Source organism: Glycine soja, chromosome 1 (genome assembly GCF_004193775.1).
Source record: "Glycine soja cultivar W05 chromosome 1, ASM419377v2, whole genome shotgun sequence".
NCBI classification, from domain to species: Eukaryota; Viridiplantae; Streptophyta; class Magnoliopsida; order Fabales; family Fabaceae; genus Glycine; species Glycine soja.
In genome coordinates, this window is record NC_041002.1 from 54504332 (window position 1) to 54515861 (window position 11530).

An 11530-nucleotide genomic window follows, 5' to 3' on the forward strand; every position below is an offset into this window, starting at 1 on the left:
GCTCATTTTATTTTACATATTTTATCTTTTATAAATATTTCTCTTAATTATAAAAATAATTACAGAAAAAGTTGTTGAAATGGAATTTTCCTGAAAAGTATATGGCCACCTAAAACATTTTAATATTGTGGACCGCTTGTCAAATTCTTATAAGTTAGAGTTATTTGCTAAATAAATTAAATCAATATTTTTAAAAGGTTTAATTAATTAAAAATTTAGATTTTGGTCCATTAAAAAAACTTTTTTTATTACCATTTAAAAAAATTAAACCATAACAAATCAACTGATTTAAATGAATATAAAAATACGAGAATATTATGATTATATTAATTTTTATTACAATATTGTGATATTATATATTTGTTAGTCTATTTAAAGACTTAATTTATTAGTCTATATACAAGTACAGATTCATTAATTTATGTTTAAAATTATGTTTGTAAATTTATTTGATAATCTTATTATAAATTAGGCTTTTAAATAAGTTTTCAGGTTAGACTTATAAATTTGAAATTGTGGTTTGTATATCAACAAATAAATAGATTAAACTCAATCCTTTTAATTTGAGAATTAGATGAGAAAAAACTTGCCACAATTAATCTAATCCATCTTCACCCTTTTGATGTTGTACATATAAGTTAAATATGAAGTTGAAATTTCTTGACGAATATGATGATGTAGTAGGTAAGATGTAATTTTCAGAAGTAAGTCGTACATCCAGTTGTGCTTTTAGGACAATGTCACATGAATTATGTATTTGTGCGCCTAACTCTCACATTCTTGTGATCACTACCTTTCACAGTGGCCCATTGAAAGCGAGTGCCTGCTGTTGCCACCAAAACAGTTCATTCAAACTCACCTTTATATATGAAAATGAAAAGACACTATTCGCTACAAAATTATACAATTTAGATAAGATATTTACCATGCATGATTCCTTCACAGTTACTGAATAAAATAAAATAGTATGCTTTGTTGTAGGAATTTTAACATGAAATATCAGGATCATCAAAGATAACCAATTAACTTGCCTATTCCGAGTAATAATTCAGGAACTGAAAATAAGTAAACGACAAAAGTAAAAGTTTATACAATTTAATTAAATTGTCTTCATAGTCTAAATACTTTACTTTTATCCGGTCATGTATAATAAAGTTGTTATTTTTTTATAATAATTAACTTCAAACTTATATTTAAGATATTTTTTTTAATTAATCAAGAGTATAAAAATAATTATACAAATAGCATATAAAAATTAAATTCAAGTTTATATAACCTTTCATTCATACATATACTGGTGTAAACAGGGGACATATATAATTGACAGAGTTCTTATTTTTTTAAATATGTAACAACTATAAGAATCTAAACTCTAAAATCCATATTGACATTGACACTTGACAGGTTATTTTATTAAACAAGGTTCAAACAATATTGTATTATTTACGGTAAAATGTAATTTAAAATTTTCGGAATAACTGATTTTGATTACTCCCATCAGTCCATCATCTAAAGTTAAACATATAATATTATTTAAGCTAATTTTGATTTTCATATATTTTAAAATAAGTACTTTTAAGTTAATTATCTAAAATTCAATATTAACTTTAATGTGACGTATTAATTTTAACACAACCCTTATAGATTATTGACATAGTGTTTATGTAGCAAGAGGTTAATTAAAATAAAAAAAAAAATTAAATAAAGTTTTAAAGATAAGATAATAAACTACTAACATATTTATTTATTTTATTTTATTTTATAAATATATGTATCATTAGTCTAGAGTTATTATTTTTTTTAATTATAAAATTTTATAAATTAAAAAATATTTAACATATAATTTTTTTTAATTTTATTTTATATTATTTCATACATATATATATTAAATAGTTTACATATTTTTATTTTTATTTTATCAATTTATAATTAAATTTCTTAAATTATTTTGTAACTTTATTTTAATATATAAACTATTTTTATTCTAATTATATAAATTAATAAGATTTTAATATTTAATATTTAAGAAACTTACATGTTAATATTTACATTTTAATAGTAAATAAGTTTTTAATGTCAATTATATAAATAAATAAAATTACTTAAATTAATATATAAATTATTTTATGTAATTTATAAAAATTATGTATATTTATTTTTATATAAAAATGATAAAAAATTATTTTAATTATAAAAATTAATAAATTTCTAGTTTTATACCATTTAAATATTATTTTAAATTTATGTCATTTGTATAAGTTACATAAAATAATTTATTTAAATTATCTATATATTAGTTTACGTATTTTTATTAAATTATAATAAATTAAGAACAATTTTTTTGTTAATTTATATTAAAATAAATTTTTATAATAAAAATAAATACATGTAAAATTTAATATTAAATATATTTAAATATTTTATTTTAGTTTATAATTTTTTTTAATTAAAAAAATAACTCTTAAATAGTGATACATATAAAATAATATTTATAAAATTAACTAAGTGACTTAAGAATTTATTGTTTTGTATTAAAATGAAAAATCATGAATTTAACTTCTATTGAGATCTGTTGTCAACGGAGAGAAGGACTAAAATTGTTTATTTTAAAAAATAGAGAAAATAAATATTTTGATTTAAAAATAATTAAAGAGATCAAATTATAAATTTAAAATTATAAAAAAAATAAAATTATAATTTAACCTTTATTTATATACACTTCTTGAGACGTCAAATCACATCAAAGAATGTAGCGTTGAAATATTTCACACTATTAATGTTGTATATTATATATATTACTAATCATTATTGACCATCAAACCAGTAAATCAATTAGTATTAAATTATTTTTGCTTAATCATTAATCATGAAATCAAATACGAATTAAGTATGTAGTTGTCATAAATAATTAGATGGAAAAGAGAATTTTGCCGCCTAAATTATGACTTACAAATATATATAACTAAATTGTCTCCAATAAAACATATATGTTGTTTATAAAAATAATATTATATATAACTATTATTTGAGTATTAATTTTTTCTCTTCCAATTTTTCTCATTTGTTTAGCATCTCTCTATATTTCTGCTTCATTATACGCTGCGACACTGGCGTAACTCGAAATTAAGCAATGACTTTTCAACTCATGATATTAATATTACTATTGGGAGGTTGACTAATTAGCAGACAGCATTTGACTGTCACAGAAATGCAAGTTTATACATAACATAGACAGCACGTGGATATTGGATAGTATAATCATATAATTGTTCTGTGCTTTTCTCGAGACCTTCAAAATGCAAATACACTTCTTCTATGTGGTCTCTTTTGTTTCAGCGTACGTTAGATCCGTGTGTGGAATCCTAGGTTTTAAATAGTATTACCCAGTTGAATGATAGCAACAGGTCGAAGCAAACCAAGTATTGCTATTGTGCTTAAAAAAAATGCTGTTATTTCCATTCAAATTATCACATTGGACTGGTGTGCAAACGTATCAATGTTGTTAGTATTGGATAGTACACTCTGGAGACACACTTAATTATGTTTAGTTATTTATGTTTGCATTCGAACCTTATCAGTACTTCCAAAACTCCATTGGATTGGAGTAGTGTTATCCCTATCGCATATGATCAATAGTTCAAAACTTTAAATTTGTGGTCATTCATTTGAAAAGGAAATTGTTGGGTCATACTACGCTCGTTTTGCATGGCCTCCTGACCATTGCATATGCCAAAATACCAAACATGTGTTGTAATGTTGAAAGCTGAAACTTAATGGCAATTGGCGAAACTAGACTTATTTGTTTTTGGCGCATTAGTACCATTATAAGACATACAAGGAATTAAAGAAGGTTGCGTTGTGATTTTGGCCCTCATTATAATTGTAACTCATGATTTTAAATTACGGTTACGGTCGTGTTACGGTAAACGAGAACATCTTTTACATAACAAATAATTGTAAAAATATGTGTCCAATGTGATCACAATTACGATTACAGAAGATCAAAATATCTTGCGTTACGGTTACAGTTGCGATTGTGAATGACAATTTAAAATCATGTTGCAACTTAATCTTAAATTCTCTAATATAGTCATCACATGATAGCCAAAGATAGCAAGTGAGGCATCACCGACCTGCACCGTCATTGACTAGCCACTACTAATAGTCTTGCACAACACTCATTTTATTCCAATCTCCAACAACCGAAAGTACGTACACGTAGCTAGCGCGTCAATTAAATGATTTAAATCCACGTTGTAAAATGACACATCTATATGTATTCTTCACCATTACTTCTAAGTCTATCCCCCCACTTTTTCCCAAATTATCAATAATATTTCTGTTATCGGCAACAGTGCTAGCTGTGCAGTGTGCACCAACCAAGGATTGTGTTTTCTTAATATTTACAGCAAACGTTGTTTTTCGAGCTTGGTAAATATTGGACTGTCTAGGATTATTGTTTAATTAACTTCAATTGTGGTTATTCGGAGCACAATACTTGGATTATAATCCATTTTGCTTCATCGCTTGCTTCCAAGTCCTGTCTCGTTTATATTTGAGACTCAAGCTAGTGGAAAAAAAGGTCAATTAATTTCTCCATATCTTTCTTTTGGAAGTAGAAGACAGAAATTTGTTGCAGTGGTAATTGAGTTAATTCCTCATTTATTGTTTTAGATTATCAAAGTTTTTATAGAAGCTAGCAAATATGGAAGGTGGTTTTTTTACACCTTGGAAGAATGGGCCTTGGCAGGAGTTAGCTTCAGAGGACGTGAAGGAAAGTGAGCAATTGAAATCGCTGCCACCCTTGGCTGAGCCACCGACACCCCGTGAACCTATGGAGTTCTTATCTAGGTCATGGAGTCTCTCTGCCTCCGAAATCTCAAAGGCTCTCTCAGAGAAACAAAAGCAAACTTTCCTCGATAACAAGGCCCCAGACACATTGCCCGAACCTATTTCCGCTCCTCAATTAGCAGTAAGTCACACACTAATCAAATTTAAATTCAAAGATACCATTATATTGTATCTCAATCAACTGATACCAGATTTGTTCTAGTTTAACTAGCGATTTTAAATTTAAGTCCTCTTATGGTTTTGTTAATTAATATCCATAGATATTCTATGTTTTATTTTATCGATAACTATTATTTATTAGTTTTAGCTTTTCTGTTATATCTCTTTTAAAGATATTTTTATCTGATTCCATCAAAATTGTCTCTTAAATTAAATGAATGATGCTTGTAATAATTTTAACAAGTTGTGAGTGTGTTTTTGCAGGGAGGGAAGATGATAGTATCTGGAAATTGTCGAAGGATGGGTGCGATTGGGAAATGGTTACATCAGAAGCAGTACGGCAATACGAACGTTTCCGTTAAGAAGAAAGACCGGGCGCGCGTGGAAAACGCGCGCGTGCATTCTGCGCTATCCATTGCGGGGCTAGCCTCTGCGGTGGCCGCTGTGGCGGCAACAGAGGACCCTCGCGGTGGCTCTCGTTCTAAATTGGACGTTGCTCTCGCTTCGGCCACGCAACTCTTGGCTTCTTATTGCGTTGAAATAGCGGAGATAGTTGGCGCGGATCGCCAGCGCGTGGCTTCCACAGTTAGGTCTGCGGTTGATATTCAAACGCCAGGAGATCTAATGACTCTCACTGCTGCAGCTGCAACAGGTAATTACTTAAATTTATTTGTGAAAATAAATATTTATTTTAATAAAATAAGTAGATTTTTGTTTGTTTAATTTATTTGTACTTAAAAAAGAATTTTATTTATTTTAAAAAATAAATTCTATCTGTTTTTCAATAAAATATTTATATAAAAAGTATTTATTTTAAAATTATTTTTTAAAAATTTAAACAAACTTACGTTCGATCTAACTTGAAAAATGTTTTTGAATTTGTGAGATGTGCTGTGGAATAAAATATATTGAATTGAATTATTGATGAATGATGATTCATTGTTACATTATAACATTATATCAGCTTTGCGAGGAGATGCAGCTCTGACAGCGAGAATGCCAAAAGAAGCAAAGAAAAATGCGTCAATAAGTCCGTATGATAAAGTGATAGCGGAAACGCAATGGCTTCGTGCGTTTGACGGTCAGATGTTGGAACGTTATCCTCCGTGCCTGGGGGATTTGTTGCAGCTCACAGAAAAAGGTGCTGTAATTGATTAAGATTATGCTTACATTAATATTTGTTCATAATATTCTATTTCGCTGTATATTAAATTTGTCTCTCGAATTATGAACACTGGTTAATTTAGCTTTTAAAACTATGAAAATATTATTTTAATCCTGACAAGCATTTCCATCCCTCGAATAATCAATGCTTGGTAATTTTACAAAATTAAATAACATGTTTTAGTTTCAAGAATTAAATTCATGATATTACTAATTTTAAGGAGTAATTCAGTGTATTACTAGTTACTTGGTTGTCATTGTTTAAATCAATGCTTGGTCATTTTTTTTCAGGTGCTTTACGATGGAGACATGTCCATGTTTATATCAAGAAATGTCAGGTGCCATATTAAAACCTGGCCTACAAACTAGTATGTTTTTACATGGGGTGGCGAGTTATTTCTTTTAGATAACAATCTCATTTATTTTATTTTTCAGGTTAAAGTTAAGATCAAAAGCAAGCACGTTGGAGGAGCCTTCTCCAAAAAGAACAAATGTAAGCATTATTAACATTAAAAACTCTAAGCAACCATGCCCCTATCCTTTAATTTGCATTTATTTATTTCAATTATAAGAACAATGTGATGGAATATCATCTAATTATTTTTTAAATTATTGACAATTATTGATTGTTTTGATCATTACCATTAAAGGTGGTAGTATTTAAGATGTTATTTAATTAGTTCATAGTGTAAGAATTGTCATTGTAAAAGTTATAAAAATTAAACGCTGACAAAGTATTTTCTTTTAGAAGCTTCTGTTCCGTTTTTTTATTTTTTCCTTTTGGCTCTAAATTGCTGGCAGATTCTCTAATTCCGGGTAAATTATGTTGTAAGTTGTAACAGGTGTGGTGTATGGAGTCTGTGATAAAGATAATGCATGGCCATATAGAAAAGAAAGGGAAGCATCAGAAGAGCTTTATTTTGGCCTGAAAACTGCACAAGGTCTTCTAGAATTTAAGTGCCAGAACAAACTCCACAAGCAAAAATGGGTTGATGGAATAGAATTTTTACTTCGTAGGGTCAACTCTGTTGAAGCAACAGAGCATTCTCTAGAATTTGTAAGTATTAGTACCAGTACATGATTTGTTTGGATTGTATATGCCGATAGGATTTAGAAGAGTGAAACATAAAAAATTTTGTCAAACAAATGCTACCTCTACATTACATAAGCAAAGAAACAATACTGTTCACTGTAGGGGTTGCTTGTGACCATGCTTGTTAATAGTAATACGGTAATACCAATTGATAGATGTTAAAACCTGTTTAAGATATAAAAGTTACTGCATCTCTCGACGTCAACCTTTTGTTATTTAAATTATTAATTAGAATAGCTTATTTTATTATAACTTTTTTAAAAAGATAAAAAAATAGAACCTATGTCCAAAACCACACCACCGTATAACTCTATGAAAGAAAAATCACTTAATCATCATTATTATATGATGATAATAGTTTATATAAATACATATTTATTATGTCTAGAATGGCAAATGCTTTCCAGTACCACAAATTAAGTTCCAAAGGGAGTATACTCCATTCAGTCTATTGAGGGTTTTTTTTTCTTTTTTTCCTTTAAGTCCAAGATTTTAGGGTTTTACTAATCTTGTTCTTTGGCCATTGATTAATGAATTAAAAAGAGAAAATATTTATCATACAATTTATAGAAAAAAGCAAAAAAAATCATGAATAACATAATTTTACATATTTTAACAAAAAAAATGATCTTTTAAATTTTTTGACCAATGCTCCAAGTACATTGATTAACATTTACCAAGATTTTTTTAGATGAGTGATGGCTCAAGAACTATTCAGGAAATAGTAAAGCAATATAAATTCCATATCACCATTAGTCAAATCCCTTCACAAATAGCCTCCTCTATTGAATGTGAAATTAGATTGAACAATGAAGATTGAAGAGAGGAACCTATGGAGCAGTCAGTGTCTTCTGCATTCATTTCCTATTTTAGAGAGTATTTATTTCTTTTTTCAGAGAGTGTAAGAAAAATTGTTTAACTTACCTTAAATTTAATTTTTATAATAATACTTTTTTTTAAAGAAAATTTTATAATAATACCTTAAAAATTTCTAGTATATAAAAAGATGTTTCGATGTTAGTTTAAGTTTTTATAGTAATAGTGTCTATCTATTTTTAAAACCCTTATTTTTATTCAATAATAATGATAACATGTTTGGATGTAATCACAACGACCAATAATCGGAGTCACGAACTTCGGAAGTTGCGGAATTAGTTTCACAGATTTCTTTGCAATCCTTTCACGATTAAATGGGATTCAAGTCATATTGTAGCTTTCCTTTCATGTTTCTCTAATAAATAAAAAAATCTCGGCAAAAGAAAAGAAAACCTAATAAAGAAAAAAAAACATTATCTTTATAGAGACCACGACACGCGCGTGTAACCCCACTATTTTTTTTTTTCTTTTAACTTATGCGTACATTAACTGTAACTTATGAGAGAAGTTAATTATTTTCTTTTAAGTAATTATTGATAAGTTTGTCCAAATATAACCATAATATGGGTTTTTGAAGTAAATAATCATATGCACTTATAGAGATATGCCCCATTTTAATTCATTTTAACAACTTTTTTTAAGTAATTATTGATAAGTTTATCCAAATATAAGCATAGCGTGGGCTTTTGAAGTAAATAATCATATGCACTTATTGAGATATACCCCCATTTGGCAGAGTGTATAATTGTTGTTTGTCCTCAAAATACGACAGTATTCTTTTTTTCATATGGCAACACTCGAAGCTCACAATAAGACCTGATAGCGCTTGTGAGGCATTGTTTCTCAAGGTTCTCTGATTTCTGCACATAGCTCTGCAAGTTATCTCTATGGGAAACTCTTTCAACCTGCAATTCAGATTCAGCCAGTTCACATTAAAAAGAAAAAAAAGGGGGGGCAGGGCAAGGCATACTTAAGGCTATCAGTTAATTATAAAACAAATTATGCCTCTAATAGTCAAATAAATTGTGATATAGGTAGATTTTACGGACTTAGGACAAAAAGTTAATGGTATACAGATTCATGTACATCAGTATTTATTTCTGTTGTCAATGCAAACCTTGAATCTTAACGCATAGTAAATGCGAATGTCTTCTATTTTTAGGATAAGAAAACACTAAATTCTATGAACATCTATCTGTAAGGAAATTTACCCCCAAAGAGCATAAGTTAAAATTTGCATGAGATTAAAACTGAAGTCAGCTTTGAGATTTGGCCAGTACAATGTATATTTTTCCCCACAACCTAATACAATCATGAAAACAGTTTACGCACAACAGAAAAAAAATGTAAAAGGAGACTCATAGTCATAATGTGCTAGAATCAAATTCAACTGGCACAGATCATATATCACACCAGTGGCAGCTAATAATCTGTTGATTCCATCTTATAGACTGTCATAATTTCTAGGTAATGGCATTTATGTTCACCATTTGTTCAATAATAGGTCCAGCATCAAGTCCCTCAGTCACAAAGTGACTTGTTGCACCAATTAATTTCACACCTGCATCAACGGCCTGCCAAGAAAACCAAATCATATTAAACATTTAACACGATTAGGAAGGAAGCATGACCAGCACACAACAAATTATTAGAATTGGCGATAAAAGGCCACCTGTTTAGATGGATTGCTACCGCTAAATGATGGTAACAGGCCATGGTGGATGTTAATTATATCCTTCCCATAACTCCTTAAAAAGAAGCTGGATAGTATCTGCACAAATAAATCAATAAAAAGGATAAGGAAACATAAACAACTGATGTTCCTCTTCAATTTAATCCTCAGCACCAATACAATCAAACAGTAATATAACATATACTATAGATGATAATCACAAGTAAAACTCATATTTTCCCAACTTATAGGCGCAGAGAAGAGCTTTGAGAAAGAGCCTCCTAACTTCAAGAGTTAAAACCAATTGCCACAATCAGTTATATATTGGAACAGTAATAAACATAATTTCATCAAGTTATTTACCCGCATAGACCTCGCAAGTACTAAAAAATCAGTATTTTGAACCAGCTCCAAGATCTCCTCTTCTCTTTTATTCTCTGCTGTTGTTCTCAAATAATGATAAGGAACACCGTGCATGTCAAGAAAACGAATCACCTCATTTTCTGGACTTCGATAATGGTTACTGTTAAATTTATCACATAAGCCAATAATAACTAAATATTGAAATAGATTAAAAATCAAATAAAATAAAGAGACATAAATTAATTTAGCAACATAGTTTCTGAAATTCCACCTAATTACACAAGTGATATCCACTGAGAGTCTTCCATCCTGCCATCCATGTAACAAATCAATCAGACAGTGGTCCTGCAACAATAGAAAGAAACCTTTATTTTAACACAAACATTACGTTACATAAATATGTGTATATTAAAAAGATAACAAGAGAAGAAACAATAATGTATACCTGCTGAGCTACGAGAATAGCAATCTTATATTTAGGATCCAGAGCTGGCACCCTTATAACAGATCTCATGGCATTGAATGTTTTAGAGATCCTTAGGAAATCCTCCTCCATTTGCATTCGAGGCCACATGACAGGATCAAAAACAAAAACACTGCAGATGTTGAACAAGATAAATAAATTGGATTGTGTGTGCACACAATAGATGCATATAAAAGAGTATATTTAGAGTACTTTCTGGAGTAGAAGACTCGTTTATTTTGAGGTACAAAAACATCAGCAGAGAGAATGTTGCCACCCCGAGAAGCAATGCAATCCGATAGATTGGCTACAATTCCAACCGCATCCTATCATAAGATAAAACCAATTCAACTGGAATTGTATGGGGATAATAGTATAAAAATTAATTAACGTAGAAATATTAGAAACATCTGTGGCTTACGGGGCATTGAAACACGTGGATTCCATGCGTGAGGAAGGAAGAACTGGAACATGATGGGTTTGTGGGATCAACAGATTTATTAAAAGAACTGTAACTGTTCCTGTTGCCCAATCTGAAAACGTTACTCCAACTAGAACACAGTCTTTGGACGATGCCCATTTTCATTTGGCTATCTCAAAATTAATCTATTTGGTGGGTATGTGTTTGTCCTCACACTACGCATGTATTGGCTTTATTTGTACCAAAGAATAATGGGAAAACATATACGTGGTCTAAAACTATAGAAAAGGACTTCAATAGGCTATATACGTGGTCTAAAACAATTGAAATTTTATTTACCTAAATCTATACATGTGTGGTCTAAAACAATTGGATTAATACATATATACAGCCGAGTTTAACTTCTTTAGGGGTTGAATCTCTCAACAAAATAAAAGCGTAAACTCAAAAAGGATTACAATCTTAAAG

At 29.3% G+C, this 11530-nt stretch overlaps 2 protein-coding genes across 5 annotated transcripts; one reads left to right on the top strand and one right to left on the bottom strand.

Annotated features, from left to right (window-relative positions):
- Positions 1 to 4279: 4279 nt before the first annotated feature.
- On the top strand, positions 4280 to 7472 carry LOC114423567 (VAN3-binding protein-like). Of its 2 annotated transcripts, none has more exons than XM_028390389.1 (7): positions 4280 to 4582; positions 4675 to 4972; positions 5275 to 5662; positions 5993 to 6151; positions 6466 to 6512; positions 6610 to 6667; positions 7017 to 7472. In XM_028390389.1, exons 2-7 carry the CDS (start codon positions 4706 to 4708, stop codon positions 7253 to 7255), a joined length of 1158 nt encoding a protein of 385 aa, XP_028246190.1. In that variant the 5' UTR covers positions 4280 to 4582; positions 4675 to 4705; the 3' UTR covers positions 7256 to 7472. The 2 variants fall into 2 exon arrangements, with proteins under 2 accessions (XP_028246190.1, XP_028246183.1); XM_028390382.1 differs by having other exon boundaries at positions 4282 to 4582; positions 5975 to 6151.
- A 1283-nt stretch (positions 7473 to 8755) lies between these two features.
- LOC114423581 (formyltetrahydrofolate deformylase 1, mitochondrial-like) lies at positions 8756 to 11281 on the bottom strand. Of its 3 annotated transcripts, none has more exons than XM_028390408.1 (8): positions 11063 to 11281; positions 10855 to 10967; positions 10624 to 10774; positions 10450 to 10487; positions 10179 to 10338; positions 9816 to 9914; positions 9631 to 9717; positions 8756 to 9048 (listed from the first exon to the last, which is right to left on the bottom strand). In XM_028390408.1, exons 1-8 carry the CDS (start codon positions 11225 to 11227, stop codon positions 8902 to 8904), a joined length of 960 nt encoding a protein of 319 aa, XP_028246209.1. In that variant the 5' UTR covers positions 11228 to 11281; the 3' UTR covers positions 8756 to 8901. The 3 variants fall into 3 exon arrangements, 2 of the variants coding, with proteins under 2 accessions (XP_028246209.1, XP_028246201.1); XM_028390400.1 differs by having other exon boundaries at positions 10450 to 10523; positions 11063 to 11280; XR_003668862.1 differs by having other exon boundaries at positions 8940 to 9048; positions 9557 to 9717; positions 10450 to 10523; positions 11063 to 11280.
- Positions 11282 to 11530: the final 249 nt, after the last annotated feature.